This window comes from Carassius gibelio, chromosome A19, assembly GCF_023724105.1.
Source record: "Carassius gibelio isolate Cgi1373 ecotype wild population from Czech Republic chromosome A19, carGib1.2-hapl.c, whole genome shotgun sequence".
In the NCBI taxonomy this organism is placed as follows: domain Eukaryota; kingdom Metazoa; phylum Chordata; class Actinopteri; order Cypriniformes; family Cyprinidae; genus Carassius; species Carassius gibelio.
In genome coordinates this window covers 7,804,717-7,825,720 of record NC_068389.1, presented here as the reverse complement: position 1 = coordinate 7,825,720, position 21,004 = coordinate 7,804,717, and the positions used below count along the sequence as shown (strand labels likewise).

The 21,004-nt window shown below is 38.9% G+C and overlaps 1 protein-coding gene across 2 annotated transcripts in view; it reads left to right on the top strand.

Annotated features, from left to right (window-relative positions):
* The window catches only part of LOC127935525 (solute carrier family 66 member 2), a 35,726-nt gene that overhangs the window by 8,773 nt on the left and 5,949 nt on the right, over nucleotides 1-21,004 (top strand). For both annotated transcript variants that reach the window (XM_052533467.1, XM_052533466.1), the window contains one exon: nucleotides 7,422-7,638. In XM_052533467.1, coding sequence (XP_052389427.1) covers nucleotides 7,422-7,638 — 217 coding nt within the window. The remainder of the gene's footprint in view (nucleotides 1-7,421; nucleotides 7,639-21,004) is intronic.

The following is a 21,004-nucleotide window of genomic DNA, read 5'->3' as shown; positions in this document are numbered from 1 at the left end:
TGGTTGGCGTCTGGTGTGTGTTGGTGTCTGATTGGCTCCTGGTTGGCGTCTGGCCTGTGCTGGTGTCTGATTGGCTCCTGGTTGGCGTCTGGTGTGTTCTGGTATCTGATTGGCTCCTGGTTGGCGTCTGGCTGCGCTGGTGTCTGATTGGCTCCTGGTTGGTGTCTGGCCTGTGTTGGTGTCTGATTGGCTCCTGGTTGGCGTCTGGCCTGTGCTGGTGTCTGATTGGCTCCTGGTTGGCGTCTGGTGTGTCCTGGTTTCTGATTGGCTGCGCTGGTGTCTGATTGGCTCCTGGTTGGCGTCTGGCCTGTGCTGGTGTCTGATTGGCTCCTGGTTGGCGTCTGGCGTGTGTTGGTGTCTGATTGGCTGCTGGTTGGCGTCTGGCGTGTGCGGTGTCTGATTGGCTCCTGGTTGGCGTCTGGCCTGTGCTGGTGTCTGATTGACTCCTGGTTGGCGTCTGGCGTGTGCGGTGTCTGATTGACTCCTGGTTGGCGTCTGGCTGCGCTGGTGTCTGATTGGCTCCTGGTTGGCGTCTGGCTGCGCTGGTGTCTGATTGGCTCCTGGTTGGCGTCTGGCATGTGCGATGTCTGATTGGCTCCTGGTTGGCGTCTGGTTTGTGTTGGTGTCTGATTTGCTCCTGGTTGGCGTCTGGTGTGTGTTGGTGTCTGACTGGCTCCTGGTTGGCGTCTGGCATGTGCGATGTCTGATTGGCTGCTGTTTGGCATCTGGTTTGTGTTGGTGTCTGATTTGCTCCTGGTTGGTGTCTGGTGTGTTCTGGTATATGATTGGCTCCTGGTTGGCGTCTGGCATGTGCGATGTCTGATTGGCTGCTGTTTGGCATCTGGTGTCTGATTGGCTGCTGGTTGGCGTCTGCGAGTGCTGGTATCTCCAGTATCATGGCCCTCCAGTTGCATCACAGCCAAGCTGTAGGTGTTGCTGGTTTCTTCCAGGTTGCTGCTGTAATCAGTGTTTTCCAGACGATCCTGTTCCCTTCAGCGATGCCTGCCACATGGAAAGCTATTAACAGACACATAATTCTTACATACACAAGTACTGTATAGTCAACTACGGGCGAGAGACAGTGATGCTCTCGTTATATTAAGGCATTGAACTGTAGAAGGTGTAGCATGACAGTCGTGATACAGACACAGAGCACTTGGCACAATTTGAAGGAGATCTATAAATATCCTACCAAAGGCTTCTCTTTGAGCAGCTTCCTGTGAAAGGACAGCTTGAGACTGTGTGCGGTTTTCTTTTCGGCAGGTGTCCCTCCAGAGTGTGAATACTCCTTACAGAGACAAGATGTAGTAGGACATCAATACATAATAATATTGATGCAAAGCATTGCAAAGAATGTAGCAGCTGAGGAAGTGTGACGTTTTTACATCATGCATAACTGAAATGAGAGAACTTGACCCCATTTGTTTTCTAAATAAACTGTCCTGATCTTAGTGTGCGCAACTGATCAGTGCGCTTTATTCCAAAGATAAATTATGTCCAATACATAATACAATACATAATACACAAAAATCTTTCTTTTTTTTTAACTGATATCACACATACTTTACAGAAAAAAATAATTCTAATTAAAAACCAAGTAGTATAATAGTAGTTTTTAAATTGAAATAATTATTTTATTTTAAAAAGTAAAAATGTAATTAAATGTGTAATTATTTGTTTTAATTAATTTAATAATTAAACTTAATTTAAATACATTAAATAGTTTTTATTAATTGAATTTATTTAAAATAAAGTAAAATTGTATTAAATAAAAATACTTTTATAATTTTTTATTAAATACAATTTTATTTTTTTTACTTGAAAGGCCTCCCAAAAACCCCAATTGTGTCTTTCCACCCCACCCTGTCTTCCATTGTTCAACAAACAGGTTTGGCCAGTAGTTGACTATTTAGCCGTTCATACAGAGCAGTATTTTTCTCTTCAGTATACTTGTGAATTCCTCTTAGTTATCTGCATATTAAACTGGAGAAGGAGGAAGTGCTGATACACGAGAAGGTATTTAAAAAAATTAAAGATGCATTTTATGGACCGTTATGTTGACACTATAGTTACTGATAACATCATTCATCTCCCATATTTGAAACACTGACTGAATCCTAAGCAGTCTTCCTATTAAAATATCACAGAAGTCATTTTCTTGAGATTTCTCTTTTCTGTTGGAAAATGTTTTCTGCTCTTTCATAATCTTTCTGTCAAGCTAGAATATGTTCTGTTGCACACAGACTTCCCTCACTCCTGTGTTCTCCATCACGAAGCAGACAAAAGCACAGTAACTGATCTGATTGTAAAATGTCATCTGAAATGCCACTGTCATTAAATATCAATAATTCAATAAATCCATTTGAAAAGTCATAAACCGGCCCTGGTTCTCCTCCGATGGTGCAGATTAGATAGCAGTCTGCCAGGCTTGAATCAACGGCTCTCATATTGTCAAACTGATTTCTCCAGAGCAATAACATTTTACCACTCAGACAATAGCTGGTTATCACCGTTTTATTCAGTCAAAAATAAAGACTATTTATTTTAGTACCATTAGGATTTTTTTTCTACATAATTTTCATGACAATTAAGCACATAAAATAAAATATAATAAAATTAAATAAAATTTAAATAAATGAAATGAAATAAAATAATAGTGATTTTTTTTAACTTTATGGTAATATTTGTTGTATTGCCTTTTATGCAAAATTTTATAGAAAATAACCATGGCATGGTAATTAATAACAACAGTGTCACCATTGATAATAATGATAAACTACACACACACACACACACACACACACACACACACACATAATATACATACATTAAAGGTACAATTTGTAAGATATTTGCAGTAAAATTTCCAAAAACCACTAGGATAGTGTTATATATTTTGTCCGGCTGATTACTAATAATATTTCTAATGTTTTCAACTACTTGTAAATCATGAGAAAATTCCCATTCTAAACAGTGACACGGGGCAGTGCAGTCGGCTGTCAATGACATTAGTTACCCTTTGTTACCGCCCAAACTGACGTAGAAACGACATGACAACAGTGTCGTGGACAAATGCAGAAGTAGTGTCTAGCGTCCAGCAAACCACTAGCTTGCTTCAAGCAGTTCCTTATTTACTTCTTCTTGTTTTATGGTGGATTGTGTTACTTATTTATGGAACATAATTACTGTTTACCATCTGCCGATGGTTCTGTCGACAAGGACAGATCCCGTAAACGTAAGCGTACGGCCAACCAAATGACCCAAGAAGAGTTTAGGACAAGAAGAGAAAAAGAGCGAGGATTAATATCGGTGTTGCATTTCCTAGATGGAGAGTGCTTCGCGACAAACTTCAACTAGAAAGAGATGTCGATTTCGCTTGGGTTTTACTCGACAGGCGAGTTGTTTTGATTCGTATCTTTACAGAAAATTTATGCTATTATAACGATCAACAAGATTAGTATCATGGGGCATACACGCTAAACGCGGGGCATCACGTCTCTAGACCCCTGCAAGGACGCGTCTGATCCATAGTCTTTGCATTGACTTTGTATGTAATCTACTCGTGCAAATTGTTGAACTCGCGTTTATTATGAATTGAGTTGTAAACCTTCCATTACTCGGGTCTAATTCAATATAATAAAATTATGACATCAAAAACAACATTTATAAAACTTTACCTCATCCGTTAAATCCATGATTTATCTTTCCGTCTGATTGATGGTCGTCAGCGGTTGGTTAGAAAACAACAAATCCCATCATTCCACGCTCCTTCTTAGCATCATCAAACCACATGATTGTTATTGTTTTGGTAGTGCGCCCTCTAGCGGCAGGTCCTACAACCTGTACCTTTAAGTAAATTAAGTAGATTTTTGCATTGACAATTACAGTTCTCAAAAGGAATCTAAATTCATTATGAGAGCTAATTTTATATATATATATATATATATATATATATATATATATATATATATATATATATATATATATATATATATATGTAATTTACTTTTTTACATAGACATGAACATGATGTAATTTCACAAGATTCATCGTAAAGCAAAAACTTAAGAAAAATGTGAATGTCTCTTCATATGGTTGAACCTAATATCTTTCTCTCAAGGCAAGTGGAAACTTTCTCAAACTCAGACTGAAAAAAAATCATAATCCTGACATGCCTCATAAATCCTTTTCAAAATTGAATGTGCCATTTCTTTCACTTTTTACGCAGATCAGATTTGCTGCTTCTGTTACCCATAATGCACATTTAGACAGGGAAAGCGTTGACCTCACTTTCTTTCTCTCTCATTATCCATTTATCGTTGTCTGTGCATCAGATATTAAAAATGTTTTCCGGTCTTGCATCATGGGAATTAACGCCGAGTTGATTTTCCAGAATTGCTTGTGAGGAGCGTTTAAGATAATTCGTCATGACAGAGAGTGGTAAAGTTACTCATGTCTGTTCTCTGTGTGAGCTGTGAAGACACAACAGCTCTCTGAGAGTCCCACACCGGCTCCGTGCCTTAGAGTAATACAGCTGACCTCATATATGATGCGAAACACAACTAGTCATGCCTTCTCTAAATGCTTCCTACAGGTGTGTCACTTCTTATTGTTCGATATTTCCGTAATGCCCTTTTGCCTCAAGCGACTGATTTTATTAGAAAACTAGATTTGTTTTGGTGTTTTGGGTGGCTGCCAGGGCATAGATGTGCAGTTGCTAAGACATTAAACCCTAGAATATTTGATACTGGAATTTCTAAGGCCTCTAAACCTCTAGGTACTAACCCTGAACCTAACCTTTACCCATGAAGTTATCGGTTGCACTTTATTTTACAGTACGTGTACTAACATGTACTTATACTGTACTTACAGTGTACTTATCTAAGAAAGTTCTGGTAACACAAGGTAACTACATGGGGTAGGGTTAGGCTTAGGGGTGGGTTCAGGGTTAGTACCTAGTTATTACATAGTTATTGTAATTACTATAATAAATACATAGTATGTACATGGGGAACAAGACTGTAAAATAAAGTGCTGCCAAGTTATCTTATATTACCTTTATATAACTTTCTTAGGTAAGTACATTATAAGTACACATACTGTAAAATAAAGTGCAACCAAAAGAACTTTTATATTTTTAGTAATGTCTTAATGTGGCACTTACTGGACTGATTCTACTTAGGTTTACTTGATTATTCAGACATCATTGTAAATTATGCTGTTTTGCATTGTGTTAAATGCTTTGCCCCAACAAAACAAAACTAAACAAAATATTTAAATATGTTTCATTTTTTTTTCAATGAAATTGGGAGATATAGAGTGACAACTGATATATATGTACTTATATAAGTTATCAGAATTGTATCTTACTTTTGGCCCTATAAATATCAGTTATTGCACCAAATTGCATATTTTGCTCCTCCGAATAAATTTGAGTTGATTTTTCATTGAGTTTAGCTCCATATTCTCCTGTATCATATTATATAAGCCTTAAAATGTTGTATCAAATATGTTACTCCACAAAATGTACCTGTGTTAAATTGCTGTTTATGGTGCAGTCGTATTTGCATGACAAAATTCAGCAACAAAATATAGTCTTCTCGATGGACTTTTCTCCATCCGGATTTCCCATTGGCTTCTAGTTTAATGAATTTGGGCACATGATTTTGTTGTGTAGATCAGTAAGAGACAGCTTGTTTTGGCAGCTTCATACATCATACATCGCTACTCTAGGGTTAGTGGTTTGTTCAAACTTTGTTTGAAAGCAAATATTGCAAGTAATGGAGCAAACCACAATTGCAGATACTGAGGCAGAGTTTTGGATGTAAACCGTTCTACCCAAACAAACAGATTACCCAAACACACTTGTATCTAAGCCATACTGCCCCCTCTTCAGCAGGTTTTGTGTGCACATCTGGCAACCAAAGAGATAGGCACACAAGCAATGAATTGCTGGGATCATGTTTGAATAAAAGCTCTGCATTTATTCACTGAATATGTGTGTTTTTCCCTGCTTCAGTCCATTTAGACCCGTCATAGCAGTGCTTTGGACTCTGTTCTTTTGTGTCATTCTCTTCTCTTTCAACTTTGTCCCACATGCCCTGACATTTTCATGACACTCTGGATGTCACTGTGGTCCTCGTGCTTCGGTTTTGGCCTCTGCTTGTACTTTGTGGCTTCGACATTTCCAGTGGCGCTTTATGAGAGTAACCGTTGTTGAAGCTCCCAGAGTGATTTGATTAGATATGCTCTTCTCATCCACCGACGGATAGACGGAGAGCTGACTTACAGGCTTATGAGTTCTCTGAGTTCAACCTTCATCGACGAGGCCTAAATAATTGGCAGAAGTAGATTATTATAGGTCAGAATCCAGTCAGATTCATCCCTGCTGATTGCCTTGATTATTTTTAAAGGGGGACTTACAGTCTTACAACTGGTTGTAATTCAGGATCCAGATTTCATTCTGGGTGTGTGGTCCCCAACGCAGAACCTAGATTGCAGATTTGGGTACTTCATTTTGTAATTTGTCAATAATTCACTGCACAAAAAAAATAAATATGTGCAATGCACGTCTCATACTGTAGCTTGAGAGGTTTTGTTAATTGTTCAGTTTCCACAGAAACATGAAGCCGCACAACTGCTTTTAAAAAATGATAATAAATAAGAATTGTTTCTTGAGCAGCAAATCAGCTTATAATACTGATTTCTGAAGTGAAGACTGGAGTAATTTCAGCACTTTCCATCACATGAATAAATGACATTTTTAAACGTATTGCTGTATTAAACTGTTATTTGAAATGTTAATCATATTTCACAATATTACTGTTTTTACTGTATTTTTCATCATATAAATGCAGTTTTGGTGAGCATAAGAGACCTGAAAATCATTTCAAAATTCTTACCAACCCCAAATTTTGAATAATGTAATTATTGAATTGCTACTTTGTTTATTTGTCTATTTTCATGTATTTGTTTGTTTTGAATTTAGCATTGTTTCCCTTGATTTATCTGACAATGATTCAACCCTTCATCCCTACTAATACACTCCTAAGCATAATTCATGCATATTGTGTATATATGTATATGTGTTACAATGTTCTATAAAATGTATTGTTGGAAAAAAATAAATAAATTGGTTAAATGATTACATTTGTTAATATCTAAAAAAAAAAAAAAAAAAAAAATTATGCAATTTTTTTTTTTTTTTTTTTTCACAAAGTTTTTAATTAAAAAAAAAATGTATATTGAAAATACTGCCTATAAGTGCTCAAAATGTTCCCCTAAAGCTTTTCATTAACCTATACCACCGATGGTGTACAAAAGTCCCCTTGGGTGTCTAGTTGACACATTTCAACCAGTATGAGTAGTAGTATTTCATGCACATATTTTTAATGCACACTTTCTTTCTTTCTGAATTGTAGACTTTGACTGGAACTACTTCTGGTCTTGGAGTCGTTTTGTGGATTACCTGCAGTGTGTGCTGGCGTTCACAGTGCTGGCCGCCTATGTGACGTATCTGCTTCTGGACTCAGTTCTGTTCGTAGAGAGCCTGGGTTTCCTGGCCGTATTCACAGAGGCCATGCTGGGAACTCCACAGCTCTACTGCAACTACCAGAACAAATCTACTGAAGGCATGAGGTTTGTATTGCCAATGTTTTTGCCCCATCAATGGATTCATCAAACGTTCTTCTGTGGTATTTATATTTTAACCTAAAAGTTTATCTACCTGAAGACCGCTTTTATGCTGAAGTGGTGCAAACTAATGAAGAACAATAATAAAGAAACTAAGAAAATGGTTTCCTGAAACACTCTGTCCCAAACTTGTGCCATTGGTTGAGCAAACTGATAGTGTTGCATCAGACTCATGGTGCCCCAAAACTCAAACTGTTGGTTGGACAACTGATATTGTTGCCTCAATCTCACACAGTTTTTTTTTGGACAAAATGGCCGTTCAAACTTAAGCCATTGAGTGGACAAAATGATTGGGTCTCCCAAATCTTACACTGTTGGTTGGACAACACAATACAGATGAAAAATCTTTTGCTACATATGTTTTGTGTCTAAATCTAAGGCTCAGAGGGGGAGGAAATGGGGAAAAATTGTGACAGAGAACTTCATTAACCTTATAAGTGGACCTTGGGGAAGAAAAGTTACTTATAAATAATTAGTTTACGACCACCTTGACATTTCTACTCCCACTCAATCTTGCTCTGGTGAGTGAGTCCAGAATCATCTGCACTTGAACAGAGGAACATGGGAAGTGAAATGTGGCAGCTCAGTCACTTCCTGCTCATCTGGTTTATGAAATACTGTTGCTAAACTACAGGTATCAATATAGATACCTTAGATATATATACGTTAACTGGTTTAGTGGACTTTTTTATTTATGAATGTTTTATTTTGCTGGACATGTGATTGTATGACCGCACATTAACCAAAGCTCCAATTAAGTAATAAAATGGGACTCAGTAGCAGAAACTGAACTCAAAATAGATGAATAAGACACAAACAGTAATCCGGTAATGTTTCAGAGTGGCTGTTAGATTGTATAAGATGCATTTTGTGTGAGAGAGAGAGGCAGATTATCTTGCATTACCTTTTGAGAGCTACAGTGTGTGTGCTGTAAAGACACGTCCTGTCAGTGTGACTTAGTGTGTTTGGTAGCGTCTCACAATGTGAGATGCTATCCTGCGCTCTGTTTCCAGCATTTGAGTGTGGGCATAGATTATTTTTTTTAATCTGGATTAATCTCACTGTAATCTTGGAATTAATCTAGATTAAAATGGCTCATTTGAGTGCTCATCAGTGCATTCCAGGAGCGTTGCGTCTGCAGCAGTGCAGCGATTGTTCACGTACCGAGTACCAGCGTGCGTCTTGTTGAGGTTTCCATTGGGAAGCTTCTTAAAAAATTAAATAAAAATCCCCTGAAGCAAACCCGGCAGCTTCAGCTCATAGACAGTAAAAGAAATGGACACAGCGACCCCATTGGAACTCAATTGAGACAAGTGAAGCCCAATTTTAATGTTTTTTAGCACTTCCGTTTCTGACGCGCAGACTCAAACGAAGCTTGACGACGTCAGCAACCTGTCTGACAGATGTAAATCTTCTAGTAGCTGTGCGTGCAAACTGCCATCGTTAATCTTGCAGAGACGGCGAGCTTGAGCGGGGAGTTCTTTGGCGTGAATGAGCAGGAGTAATTATTCTGATTAATTATTTTGTATAGTATTTTAAAATGTAACGCCATATTAAGTTAATTGCCTGCGAGCTTCTCCTCCTGTCTGTACGGTAATGCGACAGAGAGTCGAGTGGTTGTGACGCAAGCGTTAGCCTATTTTTACAAAAACAGTTTCTACGGGGCCATAATGTAACATAGAAGGTAATGGAGCCCTTTATACATTGTTTGTCCATTATTTATTTCCAAAGATACACGACAGAGTCTTTAAATGCCTCAGATGTAAAGTTATTCGCTGTCAAAGTGACGACAAAATGAATGGAAGTCAATGGGATGCTAACGCAAGTGAAGTTCTGCTACAAGATGGCAGCACGCAGCCGACTTCAACTTCCGTTCGACTTCCTTGCCGCCTGCTTCAGCTGCATCCATGTTAGCACGTCACGTTTGATGTGTTAATTTCACAGTAGGCATACACACAGGTTTAAAGACTCGTTCTCGCCCCCTACAGATTCGGCTAGGTATACATCCACGCTAAAATATCAAGGTGAAAGTCATCATAGCTCGCAGCTCTCAACCCAACTTTGAGAATAGATTAACGGCTATATTTTTTTTTATCGCCCAATAAGAGTCTCACTTTAACGCAGCACGCTAACGGCCCACCACTAATATATACATATATATACTTCTGTTTACCAAGGCTGCATTTATTTGATCAAAAATACGGTTAAACTGTAAAATAATATTATATACAAATTAGGCTTAGTAAATGAGTAAAAACATGTAAGCGTAAGGCAATGAATTTTAATCAGTAAGTGATGATGAGCTACCGCAGTAAGCAGTTTTATAGGTTTGTCTTTCCATCGTTGAGGCCAGAGACCTTCTAAAACTTCCATCTGACTTAAAGACAGCACTGTTCTGCTGCTTTATCTTGTTTATGTTCACTGAATGTCACATTGAACCTAAAGTAATTTATGTTCACTTCCACTGCATGGGAAGCCATCATATCAGATTCAGATCCACACAGTGTTCAGTGTAGACCCTCCACAATCTCTCACGATTTATCTTCTGGACACAGCCTTGTATTGCAAGACTAAATTAAATTAAGCTTTGCTTTTATTTATTTTTTTGCACTGATCAAAACAAATGGTAAAATGTTCCGTCTAATTCCCTGTCTTGTTTTTCCCCCATTCTTTTTTTTTTTTCTTCTCCTTTTTTGTAGTTATTCAGCCATTGTTAGTTGTTTCAGAGTGAGCTGTTTACCTGGTAACTGTTGTTGTGAATGAATCTCTGGCATCATGTAACTCTATTTTGTTGTCCATCAGTTAAACGTTAATGAATCACTATGGGAGGGAAAGCGGAGACCCCCACAGCCGGCGTTATAAGGTTCACCACCAGATTCATGTTAGTTGGAGGACCCTCAGTGCCTTATTTAGTCGTTTTAATTATCCTGCAGCCGCCCTGCAATAGCACCCAGCTCTCATTTCATATATGTGTTTACTGAGAAACAGGCTGACTTGTATCAATGGGCTACAAACAAACCATTCATTAAGTTGTGCATTCCTGTAGATTTGAGGCTGGGTGAATTGAACGCTTCCACAAAATGAAGTTGCCCTCGACACTTCTGTCAGGAGAAGCTGTGCAGGTGAACCGTGTTTGTGTTGACGGCTGTTGGTGGTGTGTTCATGCTGTTGACATCTGACACATCCTCTCAGCTAGCGATGCTCTGGCAGGACTTTTGATTGCCTTCTGTTGTCCACCCTGCTACTGCCATTGATTGCCCAAGGTCTGAAGCCTTTACAGTACACAACACTTTCATTTATTTTAGTAAACGTCACTTTTTAAATAATTTTTTTTTTGTTGTTGTTTGTTTTTAATTTTGTTTAGTTTTGTTCTCTGGTTTGTTTCTGTTTTGTGATTTAATTTTGTGTTTTCTTTTCCATTTAGTTTGCTTCGGTAATTATTGTTTTTTGTTTGGATTATTCTTTGTTTAGTTTGATTTTGTTTTGTTTTGGTCTGGTTGTTTTTTGTTTTGTTATTTTGGTTGTGTGATTTTTGTTTGAGGTGGGAATTTTTTTTTTAAACCGTCAAAAAAAAGTAAAAAGTTGGGCCCATATTAGGAAGAGAGTGGAAATTAGGGTCTGACTGAAATCTTTATAAAAAAGAATCACTAGATAGTACTTTTAACAGTACATTCATTTTGCACAGAGATGTGGTGATAATTAATCATCACAGATGCATGAAAATGAAATCTCACTCACAAAAAGAATATTAGCAGTAGACTTAGGCCTAGCAGCAAAAACATCAAAAATATTTTTTTTAACTATTGCACAATTCAGAGAGAGAGTCTTTTTACAGGGCTGCCATTGCCTTGGGCAGGGGTCTCCAAACTGCAGAGTTTAGCAGGACACCGGCCCTCCAGGTCAGAGTTTGGAGACCTCTGGCCTAGGGCCTTAGGCTTTGAGGCTAGGCCTCCATAAACATAACAGCTGCTATATGCTAGTCCACCATTCAAGACAGGCAGCAAAATACTGGCCTCATTGTTCATTGGATATAGCTGAATCGGTACTCACCTCAATCAGTGTAATTTTTGGAGTGATCATATATGGCTTTATTACCAGTTTAAAAAAAATACACTTTGAATTTCAGAGTACAATAAACGAAATCGCATCAGGAGCCGACTAGTAAAATAGCTACAAAAGTAAAAGCAAAGAAGTTTGTATTCAGTCAAAAAAAGAAAGAAAAACATCTTGGGTTACTTATGTATCCATGGTTCCCTGAGTGGGGAATGAGACACTGCATCCTCTAGGGCAGTGGTTCTCAAACTTTTTTGGTCATTCCCCACTTTAGACAAGGGGGGATTTTAAAGCCCCACCTACCCCCATCGCCCCAACACAATGCTAATGAAATGCGCAACAAGCTTAACATGTTCCAATTTATTGAACTAACAAGTATTATCAGAGTTACAAGTTGTATCTAAAATACAAACTATATACATAAAATAACAGAATGTTCAAAAATAAAGAAAATAAAAGTGCTTTTGTTATTGTTTTTTTCAAGGCGACTGTTATTTTAGAACATTCCCGCTTAATGTTTCCATAGCGACACGTAATTTGTCACGTGACACACCGCAGCCACAATAACAGATCGCCTTAATTTCCTTTTTCCTTTTTTATTTTCAAAATATTCACAAACTTGCTTACAATGGCATCTACTATCTGATATTCCGATTCTCAAACATTTGTGAGTGTGTGTGTGTGTGTGTGTGTGTGTTTGGTCGTTTAAAAACCTTTATAAATAATCTTGATAAATAACGTGAGATGGGCGCAATGTTTCTTTGCGACGCAGTTCAGAGAATCCTGTCTGCCATCAGTTTCTCCCGACATACATGCAAGAAAGTGGCCGGTGAACTCCGAGAAGAATATAGTTAACTTTATAGTTACTTCCATTATGTTTGTTTGATGTAAATAACACACGTCGGCAAATTATATTTGAATAGATTGTTATTGCTGCTTCCACAGACATCAGTGTGTATTACAACCTCCAAATGTATTGTTTCACTAGTGCTTATGTGTATTAAAATGGCTGAAACCTAAAACAAACATTATGAGGTTGAAAACACTGCATGGTTGTGATATATGACAGCGCTGAACACACACACACACCGCGCAGTCACTCTTTAGTCTAGTGCGTGGTCTTGCTCCAGATTCCGGAAGATTTGATCTCACGTTACCATAAAAGGCATAAAAAGGAAAATTTCCTCCCGTTTGGCGCACCCCACCTGTCACGTCTCTATTCCCCACCAGTGGGGCGCGCCCCACAGTTTGAGAAACGCTGCTCTAGGGGAATGCCTTGTCATGACCCGTGTCTGAAGCATACATTGAAAAACACCAACAATACATTGACCGGCGATAGCCCATGACGTCACTACCGGTGCGACTATAGTATAAATAAGCTCCGGGAGAACATGAAGCTAGAGGACACAGTGTCTAGTTTCCTACTCAGGGAACTATGGTTAACAAATAACCTGAGTTGTTCCCTTTCAGGGGAACTTCGAACTGCGTCCTCTTTCGGTAGCTATGGGGAACGGTATACCCACGTGAGGGGAGTGCAGGCAAGTACCAACTCTACCATTTCCATGGGAGTTGACCATGGGACGTGAGATGCCTGTCCATTACATTATTCCTTACGGCCAAAGGCCTAGGCTTCATACCCAAACTTGCCTGTTAGGGCCAGACTCCTGGGCCCAGGGTAGATCTCAAGGCTTGGAATCAAGAATAGATTCCTTTAAAGGGATATGACCAAGAGCCTAGCATCATACTAAGTCTTGGTCTGTCACACAGGGGCTATCGCTTGCTCTCATATAAGCTTGCTAAAGGAACTGTCTCAACAGATCCCTAGTAGCAACAGAATGCAGAGTACTAGCGTGCAAACTTACCAGTGTGGATTTTAGAAAGTGCGCAAAGACTTCACATGCACACTTACAATAACAAATATCTAGCAGAGGGGGCAAACACCCAGCTCTCAACCCAAGAGGGGAGCTCGACCTACCGCTGCTCTGGGAAAACAGAGAACTCAACCTCACGTGAGAGGAGAACTCCGAATTCAACAAGGGAATAGCACGCTCTGAAGCACTGCTAATACTACCATGAGAACAGCCCACGGAGTGAGAAATCCAACTCCTCAGAAGGGGAGAGAACTTGAGCGCTCGACAAGACAGATTACCCCTAAACCAGGTTCAACCACAGATGACTCTTCATTACCACCATAGCTGCCATGTACCTGGCATAGCCAAGGTGACCTGAATAGTAGCACGGACAGCCAGATCTGTGGTGTGGCGCAACTCAGCTACCTCATCGGGAGAAAGGCCCTCACCTTTAACCAGGTCTTTCAGCAGAACAGCCTGATATGCCTGAAGCACCACCATTGTGTGCAATAAAGCGACAGCCTGACATGCTGCTGCTGCTGCGTATACCCTGCCATTAAAGCGTGATGTATCCTAAAAGGCTTACATGGCAAGGAGGAAGTCTTAAGAGAAGATGCCTCTCCCATGGAGAGATAGCAGCTTCTCTTCAACAGATGGCATCTTCTCATAACCATTCTCACGCATTTCCTTTCTATGTTAGCATAACTAGTTTGCTGGAATCTGTGGCTGCGGGATGAGAATGGATTTTATTTATTATTTTAATTTATTTCTATATTAACTAGGGCTGTAGTACTCGAGTCCGGTCTTGGACTCGAAACATTTTTCTGTCGTCTCGGACTTGTCTCGGACTCGTTGAATTTGCACTCGGACTTGTCTCGGACTTGGCCATTGGACTCGCCAAGTCTTCTAGTTGGTCTCGATCAAGTCCAGCAAAAAAATAAAAGAAAAAATTTCTCCTTCAAAACAAAACCACATTTGCATGATGTCGCGTCTGAAAACGTGTGGAAAACGCTAGGCGCGCCGCTCTCCTTATTTCCAAAGCACTCTGTAGCCTGCGCTTGCGCTCCAGTGGCGTCTGCTGTTGCTGGGCAACCATGACCCGCTCTCCATGATGACGCAGAAGTTTCAGCAAAGAATAAATGGAATTCCAGCACTTAAAATCACTTGCTGTAGCTCTGCTAATATATTCATTTACAAAATGGCTATCATTGTACAGCTATGATCATCTATTTCTCCATCTTAGCTTTCAGTATTGTTCCGGGAAAGGATGTGCATGACCAGCGGTGCACTTACTGCGACCTGAAAAGTTTAGATGTTTCTAATTTAATTTTCTACCTGTTAGATTGTGTTTTATTTACGTCTACACCTAGATAGCCTTTTTTTTAAATCAATAAACGCGTATTAATGTACAGCCTTATGCAACAATTACATATGTAAATTTTAAAAACGTTATATATGACATTACATATTTACATTTTCATGTAACAGCCAGTATTTGTATCTGTAACAATCACAAAATTTTTCCTATCTGCATTCGGATACAACATCGTACAGTTACTTGATAAGACTGTTATGACTTTTTATATATTTTTTTGTATTTATCACTGAACAAGTATGTCGTGTTAAACTGAAATAATTATTAATTTCTAAAATAATATTTATCATGCAAGCAGAGATATGTCATGACAAACGTTAAGTGATCATTTGAACACGACTGAATCCATTCAATGCACACATTCTCATTACGCAGAACACTTTGAGCGAGTCTTAATGTTAATGAACTTCACTAAACAGATGTGTGTGTTCCGCGCAAACCAGCAAAAGGTAAATATGCAAACATGTAGGACAAGTAGACAATGTATCCGTATCTAAGCTGATTATTAGCCTACTCTTGAGAGAGAACTGATTTGGTTTTTGAGAGACTGAGACGCGCAGCGCGGCTGTTTGATTGGTGAGCGCGCTGTGCTTATTCCATTCATTCGTATCATGGTAGCCTAAGCTTTCAATATTTGCCTTTTAAATATATACAAATAATATAACGTGTAGCTATGATGTATTATTATAGGTAAAATTACTCTTGCAACGCTCTGATTTCTGAGAGATGCACAGAGAGGCGACAACAATGCGGTGTTTGATTTGCTCTCTTTTCTCTCATAAAGTTTACATTCATTCACTTCTGGCGCTGATGCCCTGGCTCACCTGTTATCTAGCAAACACCAGACTCTGTCAGCTTTAGCCGAGTATTCAGGCAGAATTATTCCTTGAGCGTTATTCGTTTTTTAAGCCATTATCCGTGCCATTCCGACAACCCTAATTATTACATTACATATTTTATTTTTACATGCAACATAGATAAGGTCGTATAGTAACAGCTACACGCAATATTGTAATTCTAAAATTCACGTCGTACTTGCAAACACTGTATGCATTATGGTTAATGCATGCTGGAGTAGTCGATTGTTTCCGACAGAGCTCGACTAGTCTATGCAAGCACAAGCACAGTATGACAAAAATTTCGCTGTATTTATGTGCGCATGTCCAGTAGAGCCAAACGTATCCATTCTAGCTTTGCTGCGCACATTTGTCATATATCCCGAGCTTTGCGTGTGTCTGTGCACTGTGCCAATTAGGCATAGTCATATACATTTTTGACCACAGATATAATGTCAACAAAAAATAAAGTACATACAAATTATTTGACCTTACAGTTCCAAACTTTGTTTGTTTATCCAAGTTTAGCTCCCAGGGTCGGACTGCGGATAAAACCAGTACTCATTAGCAAGGCCCCAAAGGAAGAGAGGGCCCTTGAAAAGTATAAATCTGAAATATATTTTATTTTACCTGGATATTTTCATGGGTGGGGGGCATGGGGGCCCATCAGGACTGCCTATGCATAGGGCCCAGGATCTTGTTTAACGCCCCTGTTAGCTTTAACCCTAATTATACACACTTGAACCAGCTAATCAAGCTCTCACTAGACACACTAATCTTCCAGGTGTTTTAAGGCCAGTTGGAGCTAAACTTTTCAGGACATTGGCCATCCAGGATGTAGTTTGGAGACCCCTGTCCTACAGAGTTGTTACTTTGCACATGCTTTTTGATCATTACAAATAATAATGTACAATTATTTTCTTAAAATAGGAGATATGCTTTCTCTCGCATCACAAACATTATCAGTAGTTAAGTATGTGGTCTTGAAGAGGACCCTTTTTTCTTTCATTTAGACTAGGTCTTGGACTTGGACTCGAAACTTTTGGACTTGGACTTGACTTGGACTCGAACCTCTTTGGACTCGGTCTTGACTCGGTCTCGACTAGTCCTGGACTTGGACTTGACTTGGACTCGACAAAGCCGGACTTGACTACAGCTCTAATATTAACAAAAGGAAATTACAGATTTAATTTCCTAAACTCGGGTAAATGGTGAAATACTCACATCCCCCTCAGTAGTCCCGCGAATGCATCACAATGAGCACTCCCTCGAGAGCTGAACGCGCTTGCTCTTCAGTACACACACACACACACAACCACAGCATGCAAGCTGTGTGAACTGCAGATATCAGAGAAAAGCCTCTGCCGAGAAACATGCACTTCTAAATGCTGTATGCTTCAAACAAAAGTCAATGAAGATGAAGAAGAGGATGGCGTGTTCTCCTATTTAAACTATATTCGCAACGGTTGTGACGTCATGGGCTGTCGTTGGCCAACGTGTTGTTGATGTTTTTCAATGTATGCTTCAGACACTGGTTACAACGAGGCATTCCCCATAGCGACCCCTAGAGGATGCAGTTCAAAGCTCCCTTGAAAGGGAACAGTAATATTCAGCAAGGGGGCAGCTGTGGCTTAATGGTTAGAGACTTGGACTAGTTACCTGAAGGTCGCCGGTTTGAGTCTCTGTGCTGGCAGGAGTTGTAGGTGGGAGAGTGTGAATGAACAGCGCTCTCTTCCACCCTCAATACCCATAGCTGAAGTGCCCTTGAGCAAGGCACTGAACCCCCAGTTGCTCCCCGGGCGCTGGATATATAGCTGCCCGCTGCTCCAGGTGTGTGTTCACTTCTCACTGCTGTGTGTGTGCACTTGGATGGGTTAAATGCAGAGCACCAATTCAGAGTATGGGCTACCATCCTTGGCAATTGTCACGACTTTCACTTCGAGGATGTGTTAAACTTATTTGGAAAAAAGACATTGTTATAAAAAAAACTATTTTTTTATCAAATGAATAATCATCAAATGAAAATTAATCTGAAAAATGTTGCTTTGATCACAGAAATAGTTTATATTTTAAAGTATAGTGAAATAGAAAAATAAATGCAGCCTTAAGCATAATAGACTTCATTCAAAAACATTAAAATAGTAGGCTTATGTGTTCAAATAAGCAAAATTTAAAATGAAATGTTGTATAAATAAAAAGGTTAGGAATCATATTTTTTTCATGTTCTTTTTACTGGGGGTGGAGGGCTTCCATGTGTCTAGAACCGGCTCTTATACTGTATATACCATACATGAAGACATATCCTGTTCTTTGTGTCATTCACACAAAATGCCAAAGTCATTTAACTCGATTGTCTCTTGGATGGTAATGTGTGGGTGTTAGTGTGGCTTTACCGGCCTCATGTTTCTCTATAGGGTTTGTCAACCAGGCGTTGTTTGTTGTGCCAACCAACATAATGTTACAGTGCTGCTGCACTTACAGTATTTGTTGTGATGCTCTGATAAAGTTGCAGGAGTCTGGCTGCTAGGATGTTAGGATTTGTTTATTCTCTTATCGTGAAAACCATGGCAACCCTCAGCCTCCTCGATTCCTGACAGTTTCCATGGCAGCTGGTAAAATTGATTACTGCGTTTATATTATAATTTTATAATTTCATTTTAGCACAATTGTTTGATGGCATGCACCAGCATTGCCCACATCCAAAACTTTGTTTCTGTACAGTTAACCAAATTTTTAGTTAATCTTATGGTTATTATACAAACATTAAAGTTATACAGACATTAGAGAAACATTAAATAAATCTTATATTAGAAAATAAATCTTTTTAGTTTCACCTTCTCTTTTTATTCATATTCTCTGACTATCACGCTTAAAAATTACGGTGTGATGAGTCTTTTATCACCTTGTACACTAACGTGCATATTAAATTATCACACTTATTACACCGCTACTTACCAAATTTATAAACACCTGGGTATGAAATGTTAATTTGATTTTAAATTATTTGAAAAGAACAGAGAAGAGACATGAAACTAGCACTGCATTTCATTGCAATAAAATGTTCATTTTTAATTGATTTTAACTGTTTTCTTTCAATACTTGCATTCTTTGATGGAAAGGGGGCATGCTTTTGTCAGTAGTGCAACTATGGTGCAAAACCAGATCTCCAGCGGCTCCTGAGCATTAGAGGTGTTTAGGAAATATGTTGGGAACAATCTTTATTTTTTCCAGTGGTTTGGTGTCGCTAGTGTGGTAAACCTACATATTTCACCTTTAATGATGTAACTGATCCTGAGCCTGTGCACATCATCGCTCACACTGTGTGGAGTGTGCAGTGGATTATTACTGTATCACGGGGACGATCGCTGTGGCCCGGCGGCACTGAGAGCACTCTTTCATCTCTTTAAGCTCTCAGAATGGCCTTTTATCAGACGCTGTTGATCTCAGCTCTGCTTTGAGTCTAACACAGAGCCAAACAAAGAAGAGAAAACCGTGTTTACCTGCCTGAATCCATTTCTTTTGGGCAAGAAAAGATATGTTCAGTTTTTTTTATACTCCGATTTCTTTTCTCCAGTTTTTGTTTGTTGTTCACACCCAGCGGTTTAGTCTACACATCCTTTTGAGACTGTTGCTTGAAAGTAGAGATCGACCGATATGGCTTTTTCTATAGCCGATGTTTAGAGGTCAGGGTTAGGCGATTTTTAGGGCCGATATCTTGAAGTTTTCCCCTTCATTTGCATGCTAAAATGTCACACTAATAATAACTGGATGCACAACATTTCTAAACTTATTTATTGAGCACTGACTTGAACCATCTCTCGAATCTTCATTTTGTGCACTGCACGGTATTAAAATAAAAAAAATATTCAAAGTTAACCAAACATATCAATAAACTGACCAAGCATTAAATATATAAAACAGGTAATCTATATATATATGTATGTGTTTGTGTTTGTGTGTGTGTGTGTGTGTGTGTGTGCGTATAGTCAATCATTTACATAACAGTTTTAGAGCATTTATCAAGCAGAATTTTTCAAGTTTGTTGGAACATAAGTGTAAACTTAAATAAACATGAAAATAAAATAAACGTGCCTGACTTTAAATCGGCGCTACTAAACACGGATATCGGCCGATGCCGATATATATATAAAAAAAGACAAATATCAGCCGACCGATATATCAGTCGACCTCTACTTGACAAGAAACACCACAGTAATCGTCATTGCATTCGATTTTTAAACTCTACTAAGTTTCCGTGTGCATATACCCTATCATTCAAGTTTAGTCAAGTCACCTTTACTTATATAGTGCTTTTAACAATACAGATTGTGTCAAAGCAACTGAACAGCATTAAGTAGGAAAATATTGTGTCAGTAATGCAAAGAGGCAGTTAATCATTGAATTCAATGATGTCATCATTCAGCTCAGTTCAGTTTAAATAGTATTTGTGCAATCAAGTCGACGAAATCACTGCTAATGAAGTGATCCCAACTAAGCAAGCCAGAGGCGACAGGAGCAAGGAAACAAAACTCCATCGGTGACAGATTGGAGAAAAAAACATTGGGAGAAACCAGGCTCATGCTGCGTTCAAGTCCTCCTGGGAAGTTCATACTTACGAGTTACTTACCAGTAATTAAGACGTCGGGTTCAAGTCAGTTTAGTCGGCACAAGATGGTGGTGTACCTTCTTTTAATAAATTACAAGAAAATACAACAGGGTTTGTTAACTCTCCTTGTAGAAAATGGAAAAGCAAAGAATTTGCATCAGGTGTGTTTTAATCTGTATCTATGTTTGTTAAGGTGCATTTTAATCTGTATCACATAAAAACGTATTAATTTTTATATTGCAATCATGTTTGTCAACTTCAACTAAAGAATTACCGTCAACAACAGACGTTGCATCCATCGATTCTGTCATGTTTTCTAATTGACACACCTCGGAAACTCAGAGCTTAAAGAAAATTCAGTTTCCCACTCGTAAGTACGACTTTGTGGTGGCGTTCATGTACGTTTAACTCGTAAATACGATTTATCTGACATGATTTGAACACACCATCCATTGGGGGCCAGTTCTCTGACCAAACGAAACCAGCAGGTCAATTCCAGGCTGCAGCAAAGTCATATTGTGCAGAAGAATCATCTGTTTCCTGTGGTCTTGTCCTGGTGGTCGTCTGAGACCAGGTTTTTACAGGGGATCTG